The 26,581-nt window shown below is 32.9% G+C and overlaps 3 protein-coding genes across 5 annotated transcripts in view; 1 reads left to right on the top strand and 2 right to left on the bottom strand.

Moving 5' to 3' along the window:
* LOC105213816 (small G protein signaling modulator 2) overlaps positions 1–4,247 on the bottom strand; it is a 32,114-nt gene extending 27,867 nt beyond the window's left edge. Inside the window, exon 1 of the mRNA XM_029041398.2 lies at positions 3,690–4,247. Within this exon, the coding sequence (XP_028897231.2) occupies positions 3,690–3,711 (22 nt within the window). The 5' untranslated portion in view covers positions 3,712–4,247. The remainder of the gene's footprint in view (positions 1–3,689) is intronic.
* Positions 4,248–8,920: 4,673 nt separating this feature from the next.
* Positions 8,921–23,808, bottom strand: LOC105213815 (small G protein signaling modulator 2). Of its 2 annotated transcripts, none has more exons than XM_011186889.3 (13): positions 22,929–23,808; positions 13,783–14,206; positions 13,497–13,716; positions 13,219–13,440; positions 12,662–13,151; positions 12,466–12,602; positions 12,206–12,365; positions 11,981–12,140; positions 10,861–11,926; positions 10,674–10,798; positions 10,431–10,610; positions 10,091–10,368; positions 8,921–9,464 (listed from the first exon to the last, which is right to left on the bottom strand). In XM_011186889.3, exons 1-13 carry the CDS (start codon positions 22,996–22,998, stop codon positions 9,376–9,378), a joined length of 3,621 nt encoding a protein of 1,206 aa, XP_011185191.2. In that variant the 5' UTR covers positions 22,999–23,808; the 3' UTR covers positions 8,921–9,375. The 2 variants fall into 2 exon arrangements, with proteins under 2 accessions (XP_011185191.2, XP_054087571.1); XM_054231596.1 differs by lacking the exon at positions 22,929–23,808 and adding an exon at positions 20,793–21,001.
* Positions 23,809–24,522: 714 nt separating this feature from the next.
* Positions 24,523–26,488, top strand: LOC105213813 (peroxiredoxin 1). 2 transcript variants are annotated; one of them, XM_011186887.3, is made up of 2 exons: positions 24,523–24,787; positions 25,425–26,488. In XM_011186887.3, the coding sequence occupies exon 2, from the start codon at positions 25,425–25,427 to the stop codon at positions 26,007–26,009; it is 585 nt and encodes a 194-aa protein (XP_011185189.1). In that variant the 5' UTR covers positions 24,523–24,787; the 3' UTR covers positions 26,010–26,488. The 2 variants fall into 2 exon arrangements, with proteins under 2 accessions (XP_011185189.1, XP_011185190.1); XM_011186888.3 differs by lacking the exon at positions 24,523–24,787 and adding an exon at positions 25,179–25,340.
* Positions 26,489–26,581: the final 93 nt, after the last annotated feature.

The following is a 26,581-nucleotide window of genomic DNA, read 5'->3' on the forward strand; positions in this document are numbered from 1 at the left end:
TCACGCCATAGCGTACGTGCTCACTTCCGCAGATAAAATACTCACGGAGATACAAATTTTAATATTATTTTTGCATGCATGGCGCGTCTCGCTATGCTCCCCCATTAGTGTACGCTGGTTCATGTCTTAGTTAGTAAAGATTAAATTAAGATTAGTTGGCAACAGGTGTATCCATATGTATGTATGTATGTGAAAGTGGACTGCTTTTTATATGTGCCAAGGTTAGTAGTGTATTGTCTACCGGTTCGCTTGTTGGCTTTAACGAATTTATTACTAATCTTTTTGGATAGAAAAGCTGCTCAGAGTGCTTGTAATAAATATGAAATTAGAAATAAAGTAAAATTTGCGTTGCTTTTAAGGTTTTTTCGAATTGAAGCCAGAAGGTGGGAAATGTGGATTTGAAGGACAGCAGTCTTCATAAATACTGGGTGCCTGTTAGTAAAAAATATAGGCATTTATATACGAGGAGTTTCAAAACAACCAAAAACATATATAATTGAAAAAAAAAATAATAATTTTTGTTTCAGTTGGACTGTTCCAAGAAGGTCCCCAGTCACTGCTATAATAGCTGTTAACAGGTTTTAAGTCCTGATTTGTCGAAATTTCAAGAAGGTTCTCAGTAATTGTTCCAATGTTGCAATTTGGATTAGAATTTCTCACATTTTCGACTAATATTCCATAACTAAGAAGATCAAGATAGGTTGAGATACTCTTCAATTGTTGGTACAACAGCTGGGACTATATGGTAGTACTCTTATGAGATCGATATCAAGAAAATTCGTTGGCAATACATAAGAAGCAAACTGCTGAATTTTGCAGGCTGTTTTGTTGAAGTTTGAGACTGTAGTGTGAAATCGCCCGTCTAAAAAGCGACGAAATCGGACAATAAATTTTCAAGACCCCAGATATCGAACATGAAGACCGCAGTGCCAATGGGTAATTTTATATCAAAAATACCAGTAAATCTCTCAGATATTTCAAAAAAATTCAGACGTAATCTTTTTCTTCCAATATTGTGTCCCTGTGCCAGTAATAATTCCCCTACACTCCTCCCATATACCTGATATACATACGTATTATCAATATTTCAGTGGTCTCGTACCGTTCATATCGGTTAGTAAGTGAGATATCTTCAAAAAATTAATTGAACGTATTACGTAGGATATTAAGTATGTATGTAGCAAATCGCGAATATGAGTGTACTCGGTCCAGGAATTACCCCTGCCATCATATATTGTATATAATGATTTTCGTTATTCTAGGCCGTATATATAGGTCAAATTGTGTGTTATCATAATAAAATTACATAAATAAATTGCGAGTGTATAAAATTTTCGGTTACACCTGAACATAACCCTTCCTTATCTGTTATAATTAATTTTCTGTAAATTTATTCACCTTTCTTCCAATCTTCTTTATTAGAAGGCATCTATTTCCGGAAAATTACATTATATGCTCAAAACTAATTGAAAAATCAAATATTTATGATTGCTCGAATTCAAAATTCATAAATATATACCCTCCCCATATAAAGGCAAATACACCAAAATATGGCAAACAGACAAACAGGCAAACGAACTAATTAAAGTGAGAGTTCTTTTAAACGCTAAGTCAAATGAAAAATTGAAATGCTGAGCAATTACTGAAATGTGCTGAGCCAAGCGGAAAATACCAATACATGCACAGGTACACATCATGTACTTCTAATAAAAAAATGGCGGCATACTTATGAAGAAGGTAGAAGTTCAAATTGTCAGCATGTACTCCGCAAAGTTGCGGGCTTCCTACTAACCTACATATAAAATGAAAATATAAACAAACGCCCACACATATGCGGTCGGTCACATGGCAAACACGTATTTGTAAATACGTAGACACTCTAATACATACAGTATATATTTATATATAATTGAGTTTACATATACATATATATTAAACGCATACAGTTTTAACCATACATATACGTAAACCAATTTTCATTGAGTCATTAAAAAGTTTCAGAAAGATACACCAAAACAATTCGAGTGCGGAGAAGTAGCGCAGCGCCATTTTCCTTTCATGCTCGTTGCGTTTTTGGTTTTTTGGGAGGCAACAGACGGAGATGTAGGCTAGCCAGTTGCCGACGACGACGACGACGACGATGTGAGACCACCTGCTAGCACATTTCTAATTAAGCTCCCGAAGGTAAACGGTATTATTTGAAAGTCAGTTGAGCAATTTTGCAATGTGACGGCAGAGCGGTGTGGTTAGAGAGAGAGTGAGAGAGCGAGGAAGAGTAAAATAAATAAGAAACGAGCAAACGTACGTAATACAGCAACGGACGATAAAATGGAAGCGAATTTGGAAATTTCTGTGCTAGTATAATTTTCGGATTACTTTTTTGTATTAAATAATAAACAAATTTCATAATTTTAATGAAAACATTAATGAATAGAGAGCATTTAATAGCATTATGATAATAGACATAAAATTAGTTTGACATTTTATGCTTCTCCTTTAGGGATCGTTCTTAAATCTAAAGTCTTTTGTACCCAGAGTGACTCTAAACGATTTTTCTTTGAAATCTCTACAAGATTATGGAAATAAAAGTTGGGTTCTGAAACTTTTGAGCAGTCTTCAATGTATAGTCAAGTCTTTATGAGAGACCTTTCATGTTTTGAGAATGGGACTTTAAAAATATTTCTGAGAGAACCATTACTGTTGGAAAAATAACTAATTTCAAATATTTTTAGATATTATTAGGTCTACAACTTTGCTTCCACCGTTTTTTTTTTGTAAATTTAAGGCTTTTTCACTTAGGACAGCCGAAAGCATTCGATGAGCACCAGCCGCACTTTTCTTGGAATTAAAAAAGAAAAGCAAAATTTCCCGCAAATTTCGAGAATTCGGCTCAAAAAGTGACATTTTCAGTTGAGAATAAGTTTGGGATGCAAATAGATCTCTATAAATATTTTGTTGGGTTAATGTAGACACGAATGTCCAAGAGCGATATAAAAACAAATCGATTTAATCGACCAGTGCTTGACCCTAGAGACATCTATTGGAAAACGGCGGAAGCAAAGGACAGGATTTAAATGTCGAAAGAAACGCCCTTCCAAAGTGAGATACACTCTCAGCTACAGCATTACTGAGGTTATTCTACAAATATTTATTTATCTAAACTCTGGTACCTACTTCCAGTTCCAATATACATATATATTTATAATAAGACAACATTCACTTCGAGCTTCGATATGTCATAAAATGCCGATGAAAAAAGTGATTATATTTCACGAACCACCACTGTATACATATTCATACATATATAGACGAAAAGGGAATTCGCTTGCGTGGGCGTATGTATACAGAACGTCATCAAGTAAAATAACAAAAATAACAACATTGAGATTGACACACAAAAAAAGGGGGATAGCTTGTGGCAACAATGTCTGTTAGAATTTGTGAAAAGGTTAATTGAGCACTTTCGAAATTTAATGGAACTGTAATAAAATTAAAACAAAAATTTATGAAACAATTTATTTTCAATAACTGTAAAAATTTTTTTTGAGTTCCATTTCGAAAATTATTTTCAAAAATTTTCAAACATAAATTTTTGAAAAAAATTTCGGAAAAAAATAATTAAATTTCACGACCAACTCTAAACTTTAAAAATATATAAAGGAAATATTTTTGAAACCAAAAAAGCTCACCTGCATTACTACTTTTTGCCATTGTGGCACCAACTGTTCAGCTGCAACTCCCGCAATACAAATTAATTCAGGCGCTATACTAAACGCAACGGAATAGCGCAAGAAATACTATTAAGTTTCTACGGCAACGAACGCATTAATGCATAAATAATATTTGGCAAAAAAAACCACACGCTCCCGTACTTTTTCACACAATTCTTCGCAGCTCGTTTATTTGCTTTTAATACCAAAAAAAAATTATCACCAAAAAGCACTTATCATTCACCAAATTTTAGTGCCAGTCAAATATTTCACATTCACTTACACGCACACACACACATATGTGCTGTGTTACAATACTATAGAAGTAGCCAAAATGAAAAGCCTAGTAGTCTGCCATATTTAGTGCTTTTCACGGAGAAGACACGTCTGCACACGGAAAACTCAAAAGAAAAACTGCCAACAAATGTTCGCATATGCGATGTTAAGAACTCGTTACAGGCAGGCTAACGAGACAAAAGCGCTCCCACAACTCACACCACCCTCAAAGCATTGCGGTAACTGGCTCAACAACCACCCCCTCGACGTCGACGTTATGCTGAGTATGCTTGACGATATGAAACTGTTGCTCTCAAACTCACATGCCAACAACAAAGAGTGGCTGTTCACCTAGTGACACAGAGAGTTTAGAGGTTTTGAACTAGTATAGTTTGTAACCAGTACTGATTTGTGATACTAAGCAGGTACTTTCAAAGTATAAGCAATTTGTATATAAATTAAAATTTGTAGTGTTATTTCGAATGCCTCAACTAAATGCAATAAGTAAATTTTGTCAAAATCAACCCTGCTTACCGTGAATTTTATTGATAATTTTTAATTATTTAAAGAAAATTGAGATATTTTTGACCACTGTACATTCTTCTCAACTCACACTTTTGCCATTACTTCTTATCAAAACCACAAATCACCCCACTTTCACTTTCTCTTTCAAAACGCCAGTTCTCTTGCGCTCTCTATCGCATATAACAAATTGTTGCTTGTGTACTTTTAAGCTGCCAGATTGTCACTTTCATTTGGGTAGGTTATGTGTTGTTGTTTACTTTACCAACTCAAACAAGTAACAACTCAAGCGCTCTTTTAAACACAAAAATACTCAAACACTTCAACGACTTACTATACTCACTCATTACTTGAGAGAGCTGCACTCACACCATGACCACTTCACTCACATCAGCTGATTTATGATTTATTCTCTATCCTCACTACGGTCCTTGTTGTGGCACTGATAATAGAAGCAAGTACTTGTATCTCGAGTTCCTTTACAATTAGATTTTTGTAAATATTACAAGAATCATCTATGAGTTTTAGATTTTGAATGTTGCTCGGATATTTTACTTTGGTGAAATAAGAAATATGCACAAAACATGTTGATTAGGGAAAATATGTCACAAAAGACATATATTTTATGAAGCTCTGAATAATCATTAACATTTCTCACAACAATTTGATTAAAAAATAAATTTCTAAATTCTCTTCACTTTTCTTTGAATAAATTTCGATTGTAGAACTGATAACGGTACTTTTTTTTAAATGAAAACATTTTACTTAAGAACTGAAGTAAACAATTCTACAATTTTTAAACAATTTTACCAAATCAACGCATTATTATGAAGCCATTAGCAACTAAAGTAAATGTACACCATGGCGTATGAGCAACATTTCACATCACTTCTGACACATCCAACCGTCAACTTAAAACTTAGAAGCAGAAAGTCATAAAACGCTTATAAATTAGACGCTTTTACTCACCTGCCCACCTGTTCACCACTACATACATAACTTTTAAATGAATAATAAAACACAATGCTTGTACTTTCAATATAAACATATATGTATACATATAATCTCATTCACTACTTTGTAATAATATATATAATATAATGTATGTGTTTGTATATAATTTCACTAGATATTTCTATAATGGTATCTTTATATTATACTTTAATATGCATAATTTGTATATAAATAATATATATATGTATGTTTGTATGTATTAAATTTTACAATTGCCTTAATATTCTGCTTCTGCATTTCACATTTTGCGTATGTATTCTATATATTTTTACTGTTTTTTCTACATATGCTATACATAACTAGTATTACTATATGGCTATATGTTTGTATGTAACATAGCAATTTTATATTTTTTATTTAACAGTAAATAATATTTACTTTACTTGCTGTTCACTACATTTAATGGCATAAGTTATAATGAAATAAATAAATGATAAAAATTATTTATAAAAAATTATACAAAAATATGAATAAACTAAATAAACATTATCTATATGAAATTATTATTTAATTTATTCAGTGCATACTTATTAAAATGTATATGCTTTTAGAATTTGTAGAAACCTTTCTCGCTCTCTCTCTCTCTCTCTATTTCTCTTGATTAGTACAAAACCCATTAGGAAATTGTGAGGAAATTAAAATAAAAATAAAATTATAATTAAATTTTATAAAAATTAAAAAGTCGAGTTTTTCATTAAAAGAAAAATTATAAAAATTTTAAATTAATACAAATTTTATATTTATAAAAAAATGTAATTTTATTTGGCTAATTTATACCAAAAATGCATTTTATTTTTTTTAATTATTATTTGTTTTATTTCGCGGCATACTCCTTAAAATGTATATGTTTTTAGAATTTGTAGAAACCTTCCTAACTCTTTATCTCAGCGTTTCTCTTTCCATTTCTCTTGATTATGCAAAACCCAGTAGGAAATTTTTAGTTAATTTATAACCATATCAACAATATTTCAATTTAAATTATATAAATTATAATTAAATTTCATAAAAATAAAAAAATAACATTACTGTATGGGTTTTCATTAAAAAAAATATATAAAAAACGACTTTCTTGACATTTTTGTTTAACAAATTTAAACTGAAAACGCCTTTTTTTATCAAATTATATTGTTTTTTTATTTCGAGGCTTACTCTTTAAAATTTATATGTTTTTAGAATCTATAGAAACCTCTCTAACTTTTTCTCTTCCTGTTTCGTTCTCTAGTTCTCTTGACTAGTACATAACCCAGTAGGAAATTGTGAAGTTAATTATAATCAACAATATTGCAAATTTAAATAAGTTAAATTTAAATGAACTAAATCATAATACTGAAAACGCTCAGTCAATAAAGAAATTTTGTATTAACAAACTTTATTTTTAATAAAAAAAATATAAAAAAATTATTTAAAATAAAATAAATGATTTTTTTGACATAATTATTTGTTTAACAAAATATGCCACTTCGTTGTTTAATAAAATTAACAAATTTCTTTATGAATTCGAAAATCAAGTTTTCAAATAAAAAATTAAAAAAATAAATTTATTTCGAAATACAAGTTTTCAAGTAAAAATATAAAAAAATATTCTACTTTTCGTTGCAATATACTGTGGTAAGCATAATTGAAGTATACTCTTCTTAAATTCCACTTTTAAATAAATTCTTTAATATAATTATATAATAATATAAAAAATATATAGAAATATATAAAAAATATATAAAAATAATACTATTAAATTGCAATAAAAATCAAAAAAATGAGTTTGTGTTAAAAACTAGTGCTGAATTGTAAAAAAAGTTACAAAAATAACTATTAATAATATATAAGTGTAACATTTCCCGCTTAAGTCTTTTACAACTTATATTTATATGAAATATTATTATTAAGTGGCTTATTTATTACTCAAAAGTAAGAAAAAATATTTATATTTAACATAAATTAATATTAATATTCCAAAAAAAAGTCAAGCTTGGTTGTCGAAATCAAGAAAAAATCACTATTTTCAAAAAATTACAGCATACCTTTAGGCGCAAAAGCAATAATTATGCTATATACAACTTCATTTGTTAATTAATCGGTGTTTTCTAAACACACCACTGCCAAATAATGCTTTGTATGGCATTTAAAATTATTTCTACTTTGCACATTTTCTAAATATTTTTATTTTCCCCTTATGTGTGTTTAACAATTTTTTTAAGCAAGTTTGTTCAACAAATAAACATTGCATTGTATAAAAAGCAACAAATTTGCGAATACATCTCTTTGTTTAAACATGTTTTAAGCATTTCCAACAATGTAAATAACAACTACTTTTCTGCTTTAAACGTACATATACTAATTACGTAACTGTATTTTATAGTTTTTTTTATAACTTTTTTTATAATTTTTTCTCTGCATTTTTCACTGGACTGGTATACAATTTTGCTGTTGTTATATGTTTAATGTTATGTTTTTACATATGTTTCCATGTATTTATGTGGGTGAGTGTGGTTATTTACAATTATTTATGGTTTTAAGTTTACACGTATATATATATGTATCTTTGTATGTATGTATATATGTATGTGGCTGACAGGAAGTATAAAATTGTGGTGATTCCCTACATTTGCTTGTGTTTAAATACATTTTTCACTATATTTCTTAGTTTTTGTTTTTTATTTTACAATGCTGCCATATTTCATATGTTTGCATCTAAATATCGTTGGCTATAACTTTATATAATATACTGCATAATATACTACTTGCACTTTTGTAAATCTGTATAATCTTACTATGCAACTGTGCTTCTCACATTTATTTTTTCACAAACATTTCACCAAAACGAACTCAACTTCTTATGTACTTACAAGTATGTATGTATGTGTGTTTGTATGTAATATTTACTGTGGCTATGCTCCACTTTTAAATTCTACACTTTTAATTTTCTTTTTGTTTTTGTAAACATTTATATACTATATAATGTAATTTAATGAACTCAGGTCGCTATGTATTCCACTGTATGAAATTGTTGAGTTATTTCTCCCTTTACAGGACTACATTCCCAGCCGTTTAGCAAGTTTTTTTTATACTAGATCTGAAAGCCTGTCACAAATAGCTTCAAAATGTATATTTTATCGTTTTTAACCTCAATTCACATATTACTTACACTTAAATATATATATGCTTTAATTATTTTATTTTTAGTATTTGCATTGAGTATTAGTTCAACGTATGATATTTACATGAGTTCATACATTTGTCTATTGCAATTCATGCATAGTCTTAACCCTTATATGCCTGAAAACTATTTTTTTAGATTTTTTGTTTCTTTTTTGAAACAAATTTTAATTTTTCTTTAATATTAAAAATCATTAAATTATAGAGTAAAAAAATGTATTTAAAAAAAATGTAATAAAAAACAAATATTTTTTTTTAAAAGGTGGCAACAATTATTTAAAAAATCGATTGCATTTTGTGTTCAATAACTTTAAAAAATATTAAATTATAGTGTAAAAGAAAAGTAAAAAAAAAATAAAAAAATTTAACAGGTGGCAACACTTATTTGACAATTTTTTCAATTTGTATTTTCTTAACTCTTCACTTCTTTTATAGCCAGTATGTGTGTGGCACTACTCTACAGTTTCTTCTAGGTGCAAGCGGCTACTCTCCACTACACTACAGTAATGCTCAGCTACTTAACAGTCAATTGCTGCTGGTGACAACTAAAATGGCCGCCAATTTTCAACTACTTGCCTACTTTTACTGCTGATTTCTTAATAACTCTAGTTATATTGTTATTTATGTTTATGTTCATATGTATTTCTATGTCTTTCTTGTATGTTTTTCCTTAGTTTATGTTTGCATGTAGGTTAGTTGTTTATTTATTTTCGATTATTGTCTGCAATTGCAATACAAGACTCCTGGACAATTGCAATATGGAACGTGCATCGTGCCGCTCAGCCATTTCTGAAAGAGAAAATTCGAAATTTAATTGAGCTTATGTAAATAGATTTCAAAAAAAATGTTAAAGATGACTTAAAACAATTTTTGAAAACCAATTTTTATTATATGAAATTAAAAAAAAAAGTATCGACAAAATTTCAAAAAAAAAATTTAAAAAATATTCCAAAAAATTAGAAAAAGTTTTCTAAATAAATAAAATAGTTTTGAAAATTTGAAGGACCCAGAAACATACCCGTTGAGAATGATTAATGTCATATGTTGAGAATTAAATATCTTTAAAAAAATTAACCTGATCTACAGATTAAGGGGCCCTCCGAAAGAATAAAGAAAAATTTAGTATTTTATATTTTCTTGGGACATAGTTCATATACAGAAAATAAAATATCAATACTTGAGGTCCTCTTACTCAGTTTTGCAGTACTTTACACCGATCTTGTTACATCTAATATGTTAGAAATCTACATAAATCTACTAAATCAAGTCTATATCCCATCAAAATTATTCCAAATCGATATCAAACTGTTTTTAACTAATAATCTAACTACTAAAACGTTTTACTCCAAATAAGTTCCATAGAACCAAGTTTACAAAAACTAAAAAAAATAATAAAATGGGCTTTGCTCTCTCACCGTTGAAGAACTTGATGACATCCGTAAAATCCATGCTGTTCGACAATATTATATCACGATAAGTTTCCAGTAGCGCCAGAGCGAGGAAGAGCACAAAGTGACTGGAGGCCACATGTTTTGCCGCCCAAATCACTTCCCATGTCGCAAAGACGTCATCATAGACCAACTCTCGCTTGAAATCCAGCAAGAACCAGCGATAGCAGAAATAGAAATGTGTGTAATCGCCATTCGAGTCCATTAGATCATACATCTCCGAGTCCAAAATTTGTATGAGGGAACTGAAATATTGTTTAGGAGCTCAATTTGGTTCTGAAATTTATGAACTCAAAAAAATACACACCGCATATTCGCAAAATGCATATCCATGGCTCCGCCATTCGGAAAGTTCTCGATCATGCGCTCCATAAGCTTGCAGAAACAGCTATAGCAGAGTGACTCGTCATCAAATATCACGAGCAAAGGTGCGACCAAATCACACATGCCCTGCATATAGCCGACTTCCAAATGTTCCCACACATAACTGTTTGAAAAGAGAGCGAATTATTTACTCAAGGCAAATGTGAGACAAACAAAGAGCACTTACGTCGATATGACATTCCTGAGTTTATCCAAGTTCTCGTTAGCAAAATACCAGTAGTTGCGATCGCAACGTTGCACGTCCTTTTCAATGCGATGCAAGTTCAAACCGAACGATTCCAACAACTCACTCTGCAATTGAAACAATTTCAAATAAATTACGGTTACCAAATATATGCTCCGCTTCTACTCACACTATATACACCACCGTTACTGCTGGCAGGGGACACGCACGCTGATTTCGGTTCCTGTAGTGCATCCAGTGAAGCCACCACCGTTATATCCTCGTTCATCGGTGAGATGAGACTTGTCTTACGTGACATTTCATCGGTGAGATCATCGTCACATTGCAGCGCATCCAATGATGCCGCCTCGGTTATAATCACCGCATGTGTTGGTATTGACTCGGCATCGCGCACTTGCTCAACGACGCTGACAGTGAACTCATCCATTGCACGACGTAAATCGTCGGCGCTGTGAAATTTCGTCACATGCGAGGAAACATCCTCCTCGGGCTCAACATCTTCTATAACCGCGCCGAAATTCATGGTCTCCGACTCAGCCACAACATTCATTGGTGTTGCCAGATCGATGATATCGGTGAATTCATTGCCAACGGTCTCATATGACGAGGTTGATGGTGAACTCTTCACGCTCAGCAGTAAGATACCACCACCGTGTTCAGGTGTCAAACCCGCCTCGTTGTCAGTATCAGCGAAGCAATTCTCCTGCAGCTCCAACGGCTCCATTGCCTCCATATCTTCGAGTTCCACTATAATGCGTTCACTTTGCTCTACCACTAATACTGCATTTGTACTATCCTCTTCCGGTTGTTGTTCACTGTCATTCGTTGGTTCACCGATATCAGCTGTCTCAATATCCTCTTCCACATTACCGGAGTCGGTGGTGCTATTGTTTTTGTACTTTTCACCTTTAGCAGCGCTGATGCACTCATCTTCGTCTTTCTCATTTGGTATATCCTCATCGAAATCCTCACCTGGATCGGACATATCGGAAATATCATTATCTTCGAATACATCATTCTCCACATCTTCGCCATCCATTTCATGTTGCCGACATACTGGTTTGCCCACGCGTCTGTATTTCTCAGCCGACAACTTGGCCACAGCTTGTGCATTCTTCTCTTTCTCACGTTGGCGCACAATCGCCTCGACGGCCAGCCACTCACTCATTGTTGTTTCGTAGTAATGCTTACAGGTATCGTCGTACTTCTCGCGCTCTTCCGGTGTGGAACCAAAGCTGCAAATATGAATTGAAGTGAATAGGTGCTATTTATGATATATTTAGACCAACCTGTAATGCCCCAAAAGATACGGCCAGACTTCTTTGCGTATCTCATGCTGCACACCGCCGAAGTAGACCAAACGGAAGACTTCGATATCACTGGTTACCACGCCATCCACTTGAAGTTCCGCCCACTTTTCTTTGGTTAGACCCTGCTCATCAGCCGCCACTATGAAGAGATGTGAAAATTAATAATCTATATTTAACCTTTTCAAATGAGTTTGTGTTGCTTACAGTCCGGTGTGATGCGTCCATTAACCAAACCAGAGAGATGCGTGCGCACCGTCGACAAATGACGACAATAAGCTAACCAACCATAGAATGCTCGAGATATTATTTGACGACGCATCGTGGAGCATACCAGCTCAATACTCGCAGTTTGACTAGCTTGGATCTAAGGGAAGATAGAGAATAAATTGTAACAAATAGTTTCGAGGTTGAGGTGGAACGAAGTCCAACTAATTTGAGAGCTGTATCTAAAGTAATATACACACCTGTGGAGAGTCGCCACCACTCTGTTCCATGGATAAACTCTTGCTGGAACAGTCACTACTGCCAGTTGTGGAACAGCTACTCAAATGCTTGCGTCGTGGGCTGGTGCGACCCAATTCCAAAATGGGATGTGTCGCCACTAAAAGTAATACAAAATTAATCTCACTTATCCCTGCAGAAAAACATTATCAAACTCACAAAACTCTTCATGCTGACTTTTGCTCACCACACGGAAGACATAATCGATTGGTGTTTCATCGGTGGATTCCATCACAGAGGGTAATATGCGGCGGCGTACACTCTTCGGCCATGGAAACATTTTCTCAATGCCACGTTGAGACCAAAGCGGTGGATCCAATTGTCCATGCGGTAGCAAGCCAGTCTCCAGACAACTCAGAAAAGCTTGCATGTGACCACCTTCAGGAAAGTGTATAGGTGGCTGCTGTACACCATCTTGACCCACTAATATTATAGTGCCGCCAGTGTCTTCGCCACGATTCTGATGACAATGAACATAGACAATCTCATCGACATTTATATTGAGCGCATAGGCCCAGTAGAAACTTTTATCGGTGCCATCAGCTTCATTGTAACCGTTCATCAGTTGATTCGGTGTCCATTTAATGGTGAGGAACTGCACCGTTTGGTGGAGACTCAAATAACCCGGCATTGGTTCGTTGACGTCCTTCTACAATTAGAATTTTATGGATTATTTTCAAATTACTTGAACTCGGACTCGATATAATAAAGCTCACCGGCAATACTAGCACATTATTTTTGCCATACAAAAGTGTAGTTTTGGAGTTCTGATGCAAGGACTCAACATAATCCTTAGCGACGCTGGCAGGCGAACTCGCTTTATACGAGCCGCTGCTGGTGTCTTCAGAGCTTGTATGCAAACTACGCTTGAAATTGATGATGGGACGATGTACTATCGGCGGTGTGCGATTGCCGGAACTAATGCGGTGACGCTGAACCTGAAGCGATGAGCAATTTTATAGATGAAAGAGTAAATACTATTAAAAAGACGTACAAGTTCATCCGCATGTGGGTCCGACCAATAGTGGTCCGGTGTCTTGGCGCGTGTAAACTCCAACGCACATGGTCCGACTAGCAGCGAACTAAGTATGGAGCCATAATCTGGATCGGCGACCAGCGCATCACGATCGTAGAAATTATTGGCATTGTTGACCAAATACTCAATTATTTTGGACAGACGACGCTCATATAGCGCCAAGCGTATCCACAAGTATCTGTCGAAGAAAAAAGTATTAAATTTACCGACTCGTCGAATTTACCAAACACAAGTGTCTACTCACTTCACTACCGTTATGGCACAGCCACTAGTTGTCGACGACATCGTATTGATGGTCGTCACCGAATTACTGCTACCCTTGCTGAGCAACTTCGGCTTGATAATACTATCACTGCTGGAAGAAGACCGTTTGCCGGAGATCGTATGCGTCTCATTGACCATTTCGATTTCCAACAAACAGCGATTAATATAATCCGCTTCGGGACAAGTTCGGGCAATCTTCTGTATCAACGCTGTCGTTGAAGAGGTTTTGAAGAGACCCAAAGCACGTCGTCGCAAACCATGACTGAGACATGCCTCTACAGCGCCGCATAGGGATGTCACCGAGCTGCTTTCTTCGTGTATATACTTTTTGGTGACAGCCTCTTCCATCAGCTGCTTGACCTCCTTCTTAACGGTGGCGATTAGGCGCTCCTTTAGCTCGGTGTCTGTAAATTGAAGTGGAAGGAGAGTTGAATATTAGTTGAAATTTAGTGTCGAAAAAAAGAATTCATATTTGCTCGAGGAACCTGGGTTTAATGATGAAAATATATTGAAAAAGGAATTACGGAACTTGCGTTCCGGCAAAACACAAAAATTAAGATTTTAAATTTTCGGAAAAATTACTATTTTTTCAAAAAATAAAAAATTTCGGAAAAATTACAATTTTTCGGAGCAAGGCTCACAGCTGGGGAAAATGGTAATTTTTCGGAAAAATTTCAACTTTTCGGAGAAATCTAAATTTTTCGTCGAAATTTAAACTCTTCGGAAAAATGTCATATTTTTCAATAAATAAAAAATTTCAGAAAAATTACAATTGGAGAAAAATTCACTTCTGGGGAAAATGGTAATTTTTCGGAAAAATTTCAACTTTTTGGAGAAATCTAAATTTTTCGTCGAAATTTAAACTCTTGGAAAAATGTCATATTTTTCAATAAATAAAAAATTTCGGAAAAATTACAATTTTCGGAGAAAGGTTCAATTCTGGGGAAAATGGTAATTTTTCGGAAAAATTTCAACTTTTCGGAGAAATCTAAATTTTTCGTCGAAATTTAAACTCTTGGAAAACTGTCACATGAAATACGACCGGAAATACTGTCATATTCTGAAGCATAATTCTTCACCGGCAATGACAGCGCTACTCACTAGCCTCCCTCTGGTATTCTCAACATAGTTTCAGTAGATGGCTCCACTATGCTTGTAGGTGTAGTAGCACCTATGTACTTTTGCATGTGAGTATTTGCACTTATGTAAGTGCATACGTACCTATCTTTGTTTGTATGTATGTATGTGTATGTGGTGACTGTACCGCAATGGCAATTAACAAGGCTATTAGTGCTCATGTAGACGCATTTGCACGTAAAATTGAAACAACTGCGTCAGATGATGATGATGAAAACAAATGGAAAATCAATGCCATCAATTAGGTAGAAAAAACGCACACCATACACACGCACATACAATTGCGTCAAGTTTATTTTATCGTTGACAAGTGACAGCGAACAATGGGTGGTTGCCTTAAATACAATATAAACATTGATTTGCCATAGTTAGAAAAAAACAAATCTAAATAAAATATATATTATATATAAAGGTATGTATGTGGGTAGTTTTGTTTTTATTGGTAAGGAAATGCATTTGCTTGTAGTTATTGCGGAGGTTGATTTTAATTAGCGACAAGTAAGGTAGGTATGAGTTCGTATCGAATCGAGTCAACATATCTGGTGTGCTATTGAATATTAACATTAGATTGCCTCAGCGATATAAATTTAAATTAAATGATCAGTCTATTTAAACGATTTTTGTACTAATTTTGGATATTATGATTTGGATTTTATGATATCTTAAATTTCACTCTCTCTCCGAAATTTTGTTTTGGATGGCTGAACTTAAAGAAAGCCAGCATTTTTCGCCACTTTATCTCAGCCAAATGCTATTCCTTAATCTATATACTCAATAGGGGAAATGAAAGTGAACAATTACACGTTTAGTTGTCATAAGAACTTGACAGCTACAGGCAGACAACTGATCACAACCATTTAAATGAAATTTTAATTACAAAAATTAGCTTTAATTATAAAAATATGTACTTTAGGTGACATAATATAGCTAAATTAAACAATAAATGATTGAAAGCAATCTGTCATTCATAAAGCTTGCAATTTAATGCCCTTTCAAAGCGCAAATGTGACATTTCTCCACTGACGTTTGCTTGACAGCTATCAAGAGCTATTAGAGATTAATTATTGGACTTTCGAAAACAAACATATATAACTTTAAATAAATTTCTTTTGTTTATATGATCTTTTTCATATATTTATAACCATTTTCCAACGGTTTATAGTATTAAAAAAGGTGCGTGGAGTCCCTACACGCGGCAGAAGTTATACTTCTTAGTGATATTCCAACAAATGAATATCATTTTGTAGGAAAGAAAACTAGCGAGAGAAAGGATAAAAATATGGTGGAGTGACCAACACTTTCTTAAATTCACATTTTACAAATTTATTATGCACATTTTATAAAGCAAAGTCCAAATCAATTATCATTTCTGGGTTCTGACGGATTGATATCTATAATATATACAATTGGATTATGATAACTAAAATACGATATGAAATGCCTTACATCTATTTTATCTATATTTCTCGCGAATACCGCATCAATAGCCTTAGGAGCTAACGCAGAGTATTTCAACCAAAAGTCACACAAAATAGTTGAGAATTTGCAGAAATGAAACAGAAACGAAAGAAAAATAATGGGCAAGCATACAAATATACATATGCGTACACATGTGAATATGTCACCAACCAAAAATTTAAACATTGTTCGTACGAAAACAAGAATTGCTCAAATAGCATAAGCATGGCAAGTGCTTTAAGTTCTCTGCTTTACTATCTCTCTCTCTCTCTCGCGTTCATTGTTCAATGCTATTCCCTCTCCACTGAAGCGTTAAACAACTATCGCAATCTTTCGAAGTCGTATAAGAAGTATAACTTCAAAAAAAATTTAAGTCAACAAAACACTTCTACCTTTGCAACTATTGTGCTCGGGTATGAAAATAAGGCACACCTTTCTATTGGAATTAAAATACAAGGAAATGAAGTACAAAATCTAATCAGTTTTTATGAGCAACGTGACTGTTTTTTATTACTAAAATAACATTTATTACTAAAAGAAAATGCTGAAGACAAATTACAAACTAAGAAAATTATATGAGCTGCTATTTGACCTTTGGAAGAGCAGAAATGTTCAACTACAATGAGATAAAAAGCTAAATGAATTTAAATAAAATAGATTAAAATAGAAAATGAAATTTTAAAGACTGTCACAACTCAATTGACCTTAAATTTTATTAAAAAATTTTTAGCTCCAATGGATTTAAACTTGAGGGGCTATACCAGTGGGACATTTTAAAAAAATCGATTTTTTTTTTTTATTTTTTGCTTATTCGATGGTTTACACTTTCAAAAATATTCTGTGAAAGCGGTAAGATCGTATATTGAATAGTTCTAAAGAGCAACCGCTCGCTAGTATAAGCAGCTATATCTTTTTGATTGGTTGAAAATTGTCAATTTGGCAAATTTTTTTTTCAGAACTATGCCATTTTGCCAATTTTTGATATTTTTCAAAAATCGTAGCTCATTGTATAGGAAATATATTTAACTTCAATAACCTTTTTGAATTCTTTTGTTTCAACAACTCATTCGGCCGAATCATGTCAGAGTTTGGGAACTTTTTTTTAGCACGAAGACAGCAATATTTTCAATATTTTAGTAAAGCAAAATATTTTCAGCAGAAAATTTTACTTGCTTTTAAAAATTATTCACGAAAATCGCTTAATTTCTCATGGGTTACACTGGTATAGTCCCTTATATATTACACGAATCATTTCTTAGTATTTTTATAATGACTTGCCTCCACTCCTCATTAGTATTAAACACTCAAAGCCACATAGAGCTCTAACCAAACTTCATAAAAATATAATAAGTAGAATGCAGTACATACTCGTACAAATTTTAGCAAATTCTAATAATTAAGTGAATATCATCAATGACACTCCAGCAATGCCTTGAATATTGTTCATTGCAATTCAGTAAAAGTTTCTAAAAACTTTTCGCATTAATCATAAAACGGATGCAGCACGTTCACTTGATGAAGGGAAGTATGCACACATACATACATACATCTATAATCACACACATATGCACTGATATACCACCATCTAGAGCGTTACGCAGCAGTTAAAACAAAGTATTGCTGACATTCAAAGCGCCAATAGAAATAATGGCAATAAAAATTGTTCGAAGGAAAACGGAAAAGGAATATGTAGAAATTAACGTCCGTCGCGTTGAAGGTGAAAAGTTTTTTTTTTTTTTTGAAGATAACATCCTTACGTGCAATCAACACTTTGTGTTTAATATACTTGTTGTAGGGTACTTGAGTGCCTCGTGACATTAGCTACTAACACCATTGTTAGCGATGAGATCTGAATATGTTTATACACAAATATCCAACATACATACTTCTAGAGGAATGTGAGGAGAATCCTTTTAAATTTTGATCAATATTTTGATATGAGTCTTATACCAGCTCCTGTTTCAAAATTGTAGAGAGTTAAGGATGGAGTAAGCCATCGCACCAAAAGTAGTATCATTTCGGGAAAATTTCTTTACAATGTAATTTAAAACCTTTCCCTCTGGACACCTAAATTTTGCCGATCAATAATTGTCATTCACTTTTTCAACTAAAAATCATTTCGATGATCACAGTCTTGAGGTCCTTATTCGAGGTGCCTCTTATAAATCAGCGAGTAAATAATGCACGCTCAAATAAAATAAATGATTTCGAAAGGCATACGTGGTGTGTTCAAAAAATAACAGGAATTGTAAAAATTTCAAAATTTCTCGGCACCGTATGATTTTTTTTATTAATATTTGGTATGAGGGAGAGCACTATGAAGTGGAATACGTGGATGTAATTTTTTGAGGCAGTGGGCGTAGCCCTGCCCCCTACTAATTTCTTTTTACATATCTCGTAAACTACTAAAGCTATATCAAGGAAACTTTCTAGAGTCGTTTCTTTTAGGTACTGCCTTATACAGTCCAAAAATGGAGGAAATCGGATTATAACCACGCCCACCTCCCATACAAAGATTATGTTGAAAACTACTAAAAATGCTTTAATTCAGTAAGGAAAACTAACAGAAGGCTTAAATTTCATTGTAAAGATGGTACAGAAGTGCTGCACTCAAAATGGTATACAAAATTTTAAAAGGGCGTGGTTCCGCCCACTTATGGGTCAAAAACGATATCTCCGAAACTACTCGACCAATTTCAATGAAATTCAGTTCGTAATATCTTCCTAGCTTCCAAATGATATGTTGTAAAAATAGTTCAAATCGGTTCACAACCACACCTACTTCCCATAAACAAGAACTTTGAAGTCGGTCTGAATCGTTTACTTTACAATATATAAAGTAAGCACTAGTGAAGATATCGGAACAGAACTTTGCTCAAATACTGCATTTATAGTGTGACACCGCACTTCTCAAAATCGTCCAAATCGGTCCATAAGTTTTCAAGACCCTATATATCGAATATAAGGACCTCAGTACTTCTAACAAATTTTTTACCGAAATTACAGGTAAGTCTCTCAGATATTTTGAAGAAATTTTGAGGGAATATGTTTCTTCTAATAACATGTCTAAGTGCCAACAATGAGTGAAATCGGGTCATAACTTCATCTATCTCCCATATACTTAATATTAGGGTTTTAAAACTTTCAATGTATACCATATATATGCCGAATATGCGAGACAAATAAATAAATTGCGAGCATATAAAATGTTCGGTGACACCCGAACTTAGCCCTTCCTTACTTGTTTTTAAACTTCTTCTTCGAGATCTCTCTTTTAAACCCGTTACAAAAGAAAATAAGCGACTTCAAAAGACTTTTGAAGAAGATTGATAAGGAACATTAATATAAGGTATTTTTCAAGCAATTATTACCTGAAATCTCCCAAAACGCCGAGAACACAATGAAGCATATGTTAGGGAGCTGTGATGTATAAAAATTCTAAAATACACCTAGAGAAATTTTTAACAGAGTTGAACGTTCTTTTGTCACTCGCTTAACTATTTTTTTTAATTTAATTAAAATATCTCTCAAGCCTTTGAGGGACAATAACACTTAATTTTTAAATTTTTCGTTGAAAGAAAATATTTACAATTTCACAAGAGAACTAGAGCAGATTGCTACTTATAAGAAAACTGTTGTAATACTACAAACGTATGTATGTATGTATATAGATTATTATTTATGTTTATATTTCTATGTAATCCTGGAGGTGCTTATATCCATACATAATACAAATAAAATACAATATTTACATAGTACACAGCATATGTACCAAAAATATATAAATATGCATGTATGTATGTAATGAATATGATTTGTTGTACATAACAAGATTGTAACCTTGACTTTCAGCATGAGGTGCTATTAAACTCCCTTGAATTTTAACCTAACCCAAGTGGAAACGCAAATAAGGTCGCACGGCAGCCAACGGCAATCACATAAACTCAAACACAAACACATAGACATAGGCAATAGTAAATATGCATACCTACATATGTATATACATATATATTATATATGTATATTATATATGTATAAGGGCTTATGTTGTACATGCGCAGCATGGCTTGTATTTTTGGTTACATATATACATATACATTGGAGGCGCTTGTGTAAAAACCCAATTCAACCGGTTACCTTACAACACCCTAACCATTTGCAAACGACCTAATGATGCGTACTCACCAGCCGAACGCGTTGTGTGTATACATAAACAATAATAACAACAACAACAACAAAGAATGCCAAACAAACTGATAAACTGTGATTCCAAAAAAGTCATCAACAATCGACCATCGAGTGCTGTTGTTGTTTTTATTGTAGTTGTAGTTGTTGACACAACGCATAGTCAGTGGCAAATTAATATTTTACTAAAGTTCACAACTCGTCTCATACCCGTAAAAAAGTTAAATTTGATGTTGCCTTGAAGTCAGGGGCGCGCTCTCAGACACATATGTATGTATTGTGTCAATGAAGAGTGGGCTTCGTCGAAACAGCTGATATTGTTTGTGGATGGAATTGCCTTATCTTTTTTTTTTTGTTTTGATAACTGATCGATTTCATATTTTGCAATTTACATAAATTTAGAAGCCTATTTTTTTTTCTTTAAATGTCAAGAGTCCTTCACAGGGAATACTCTCAGGGCACTGTCTGGTGGCGGCACTTGCCTACAAAATGGGACTTACGGATCGAGATGACTGCAGGAAATGTCAGGAGCAAGGTGCAATAGAAACAATGAAGCATCTCCTGTGCACCTGCCCTGCATTGTCAACGCAACGACTTCGCTACTTGGGGGCCTCGCAATACGATAATCTGGAAAAGGTATCGAAAGTGAAGCCACAAAAACTTTTAAAATTCGCGTCAAGCGCAGGCATCCTAAAGGATGACTACTCCTCGTGGACAACGTGACGGCACTCAATCTGGTATCGCAAAGGACCAAAATTGGTCTATGTGTGGCGTTTGGGCCTACCAGTATAACCTAACCTAACCTAATTCATATCTGTGATGCACAAATTTTTTGTTGTTGTTATTAAAAGTGCTTCAAAATTCTTTAAAAAGTTCTTTTAAAATGAATGCTAAAGTGGTGACGACAGCTCCGTTATATAGATTCGATTGTATTGAAGAGAATAAAATATCCGTCCTTACACAGACAGATCTCAAAAGCTTCTGAAGAAGTGCTTCACAGCTCGAGTGGTAATATGAATACATATGGAAGCTTTTTTAAAGTAAAATCTTGGTAATGAAATCCTTTATATACTTGTAATTACAAATTTTTTAATTTATTTTTTTTTTTTGTAATTGTTTTTAAATTTTTCTTTTAGTTTTTTAAATTTTTTTAAACCTTTTCTTTTAATTTTTTTTTAATTTTTTAAATTATTTTAAACCTTTTCTATTAATTTTTTAAATTTTTTTTAGTTTTTTCAAATTTTTTTTAATTTCTTTTTTAATTTTTTATTTTCTTTAACTTTTCTTTTGTATACTGCCAATTCTTGATTCTATTGTTTGTTAAATTTTGAGAAATATTGCTCACGAACATCAAATCTACGAACGTTCCTATTTTTGTTTTGTTTTTTTTTTTTATAAACACGTAAATTTTTTCATTTATTTTTTTTTTGTAATTGTTTTTAAATTTTTCTTTCAATTTTGAAAATTTTTTTAAACCATTTCTTTTAATTTTTTAAATTTTTTTAAACTTTTTCTTTTAATTATTTAAATCTTTTTTTAAACATTTTTTTTAATTTTTTTAATCTTATTGTAAACTTTTTTTTAATTTTTTAATTTTTTTAAAATTAAACCGTTTTAAACCGTTTCTTTTAATTTTTTTATTATTTTAAATTTTTTTTAATTTTTTCAAATTTTTTTTAAATCTTTTTTTTATTTCTTTTTTAAATTTTTTATTTCCTTTAACTTTTTTTTTGTATACCGCCAATTCTTGATTCTATTGTTTGTTAAATTTTGAGAAATATTGCTCACGAACATCAAATCTACGAACGTTCCTATTTTTGTTGTTGTTATATACGAGTAAGTTTGCAAAACAAAAATATATTTACAAATATACATTCATACATACTTATGTTTTTGTTTGTATACACGAAAAAAATATATATATACAAATAAATATATACGTGATAAACTAAACAAGTCAACAAATAAAAAACAACAACAAAAAATGTATTTTAATTTGATGAAATTTTTCATCAACACTTGGCTATAGAAAGTGTTTTTATTAAAAAAAAAAAACAAAAACAACGTCACGCAGCTGATGTTTTGTAACTGTTAATTAAAAAGTATGTATTGGCTTTTCCGTCTGCATAGCTAAAGTGTAGCGAACCGAAAATGGCCGAAGGATAACACGACAATAAATACTACAGTATATTTACAATGTATTTACATATGTATGTATGCGAGTATATAACTGTAAATACATACATGCATTTTGTAGTTTATCTTTTCGCTACACTTCCGCATTGTTTCTTTGAGACTCACTTATTTTTTCTACTTTTTTTTTATGTCAACTCCTTTTGCACTTACCACCCGTATCGCCAAAATGAGCGCCTCCCCCGCCACCGCCACTGCCACTGAACGTATGTAGCATATTCATGTGGACAAAAATTTTTACAGATTTCTTCCAAAACTTCGCTGTAGTCAATAGATGCGCTGCAAGGCTGTCTGCCTGCCTTTTGCGTTTTGTTGTTTTTGTTTGCTTGCTTTAACACTTCATGCTACGCACTCCTCGCAGTAGTAATTTCGGCTGTGGCTGCTACTTAATTAATTTGTGCTCTCTAATCTGTGTATATTTATCAAAAGTTGTAAAGAAATTGGTATGTTCGTTGTTCGTTTTCCTTTAAGCCCCAGCGCCGACCGACCGACCATAAATGAAGATTGTTATCAAATTCGTTTCTTATGCGCTTTCAATTCGTTTTAGTCGTTCGCCTTAACATATGTACATTTCTATGTATATAGTATGTGTGTATGTACGCTATTCGGCAGCTTTCGCATACGCCAACGATTCCTAGTTTTCTCCGTTGTTAATATGTATTTTTCAACTTCCGCTTCTCATTGCGTCTGCTTGCATTCGTCGTAAAATCAAACTTTAAGCAATTTTAAAACATATTTTCTTGAAATTTTTCACATTTTTGTGTGTTTGGTATGCGTTTGGTTTTTGTATGGCTACAATGTTTCGATTTATCAAAGCTTTATATTTTTTCGCTTAATGCTGTCACTATTGTTTCTATATTGTATGTATGTATTTATGTATATTTGTTTTTGTATGTGTGTGTGAAAAAATGACAGACCGTCGGCAAGAAAATATACCGTTGTTAGTGAAACCCGTGTTGGTCGACAAACTACGATTGAATGAGCCTTTACTTGTTGGCTAGCATATTTTTGGGTCTATATGCCAATCGTAGCAACAGTGCGTGAGTAAAGTTGCATTTTTATATATTGAATTTTATATATATTATATTAAATTTATTATCATTTATATTAAATTTAAAAGCACAATTTTTTAGTTTAAGTTAAATTTATTTCCGCTTATTTCAACGAGCACTTCTTCTTCCTGTTTGCAATTTCTACGAACTCTTTGAAAATTTTAGCATAAATTTAGGCGCAGTTTCTTTGCTGGTCTGTATGAATTGTTCTTTAACACACAAGTGCTGCCATACTATAAAAATAAGCAAAATAAATTGATATAAAATACAACCCTGCTGTTATGAGCTTAATAATGTGTAAATACATGATACAAGTAATTATGCAAAGCTGAATTAAATCAAGTAATTAATTATAAAAATAAATATAATTTAAAAACATACGTTAAAAAGAAATCCATAAGAAATTTATTAATTATATAATTAAGGTTATATTCTATATATATATATATATTTTCTCTATAATTAAAACTGACACTGAACAATAATTTTGTAAATTAAAAAAAATCGATTTACCTTCAAAGTAAAAAATACACAGATAAACATATTTTATTGTGTCAATCAAGCTATAAACGACTATAGAGCTATTCTTTTTTGAATTTTGTCCAAAAATTAATTAAAGCAATTTTGTATTAACCAATCGTATCGTCTAATCGCCGCTATTAGCAAAGCTTTTAATTGCGCGCGCTTTTGCTGTCAGCTGCTGTCAAAATCCGCAAATCAGGCAGCTGTTGTCTGAAATTCATGCTTTTTAAAATATTCATTCCTTTGCAATTATTCGAATAGATTAAACGTCCGTTCGTGTAACTCGGTTTGGTGTACAATTTTTTTTTTTTTGCTCGCCTACTGTCTCACACAAGTGCGTTTTTGTGTTTTCGAGTAACTTCTCATTGCTGCCGGTAAAACAAATTGTTGTGCGAATTTACTTGACCTTGCCAATTTTACGGAAGTACAATTAGCAATGTAAGTAAATATGTATATTAAAGTAACATAAGGGTTTTTATTACAACTGCGCTGATTTAATAAAATGTACAGTATAGTGTATCTTTACTGTCGCATAAAAGGAATCGTTATATAAAGAACTTAGTAGCTGTAAAATATTTATTATTTTACGTGTACGAGAATTTGAAAGTTTCTAGAAAGATTATCGTAATGATAATGCATACACACGTTGTTAAACATTTTAATAGTACCTCAAATTCGCTCGTCAGCAGCCGCGTTCGTTTAAGCACCTCCGCACCGCTTACCCGGCTTATTGGTCTTGAAACGGCAACCATCCAACTATCAGTTCGCACAGTCGGTTCTTTCTAATTGGTTTTGTTGCTAGATTTTTTGCTAGTTCGCGTACTTTTCCGCCTGTAGGTACCTACTCGTTTCCTAAATTTGCTGATTCATTGCTTATTGTGGTAAAAGTAAATTGTATATAAAACCAGTTTGAATTCAGACATTTCAGTGTTCTACCTGAATTGAAGAAGTGAAATCGGACAAAGCTTGTCCGAAAATAAATTTGTAAAAAGTAATTTATTACACTTAAAAAGATAGCAAGCATTTGCTACGGAGATTTTAACTGTACATTTCTTGTTATTGTTATATTTTGCAGATGCCGAAAATTCAGAAGCCTGCTCCCCATTTCAAGGGAACCGCCGTCATCAATGGCACATTCAAAGACATTGATTTGACTGACTACAAGGGCAAGTACCTGGTGTTGTTCTTCTACCCATTGGATTTCACTTTTGTGTGCCCAACTGAAATTATTGCGTTTTCGGATCGCGTATCTGAATTCCGCAATATTGGCTGTGAAGTTATTGGTTGCTCAACAGACAGTCATTTCACGCATTTAGCTTGGATTAATACGCCGCGCAAACAGGGCGGTCTCGGTGATTTGTCTATCCCATTGTTGGCTGACAAATCCATGAAGATTGCAACTGACTACGAAGTGTTGGATGAAGAAACCGGCATTCCTTTCCGTGGTCTCTTCATCATTGACAGAAGCCAGAATATACGCCAAATGACCATCAACGATTTGCCAGTCGGTCGCAGTGTCGATGAAACTCTACGTTTGGTGCAGGCATTCCAATTCACCGATGAGCATGGTGAGGTATGCCCAGCCAACTGGAAGCCCGGTGAGAAGACCATGATTGCTGATCCCAAGAAGTCCAAGGAATACTTTGCACTTGCTTCTTAAGCATATCGTAACTTACTTCAAAGCAGCTGTAAAGTGAATTGCTCAAAAGAACTAGATCAGTTGTTGTATCCGTAACGACGCTGGAAGTTGTACGTTACAAGAGTATAAAAAAATAACTTATTTGGTTCAAATCAATGTTGCAAATTATAAGAGATCAGCATAAAAAAACAAACATACATATACATACATATAACCAACAATTGCACTCAAAGTGCGCTATAATGAGGCCCATTTTTTTCTATTAGCTCGTAGTTCTAAATATATATATATATATACGTATATCTAACAAGTTGTAGATTTGTACACATTTCGTTTTGTATTCAGATAACTAATGCTGAATTTAATGTTCATTTGAAATTCAATTAATGTATGTAGCTGGAGAGCATTTATTACAGAAGTAAAAATGGAAAATCATTTTGCTCTCTGCTATTTCACAACAAATACAATTCCGCAGCAATAAAAAATTAAAAAAAAATCTATTTGCTAATGTAATTTATTGCTGGTCGTGAAATAATGAGGAAAGGTAAGTGAAAGGTCACACAATTTATTAATTTATTTTTAAGCAAAACCTT

The sequence above is a fragment of the Zeugodacus cucurbitae genome, chromosome 5, assembly GCF_028554725.1.
Source record: "Zeugodacus cucurbitae isolate PBARC_wt_2022May chromosome 5, idZeuCucr1.2, whole genome shotgun sequence".
Lineage (NCBI taxonomy): Eukaryota > Metazoa > Arthropoda > Insecta > Diptera > Tephritidae > Zeugodacus > Zeugodacus cucurbitae.

What these genes read in the sequence shown, in the direction of transcription:
- LOC105213813 (XM_011186887.3), top strand. Translation starts at nt 25,425, where the DNA reads ATGCCGAAAATTCAGAAGCCTGCTCCCCATTTCAAGGGAACCGCCGTC.
- LOC105213815 (XM_011186889.3), bottom strand. Translation starts at nt 22,998, where the DNA reads ATGAATATGCTACATACGTTCAGTGGCAGTGGCGGTGGCGGGGGAGGC. An exon ending in TGTGCCATAACGGTAGTGAA is followed by an intron (nt 13,717 to 13,782) that starts GTGAGTAGACAC and finishes TTTCTTCGACAG; the next exon opens with ATACTTGTGGATACGCTTGG. An exon ending in GTAACGGTGGTGTATATAGT is followed by an intron (nt 10,799 to 10,860) that starts GTGAGTAGAAGC and finishes TTTCAATTGCAG; the next exon opens with AGTGAGTTGTTGGAATCGTT.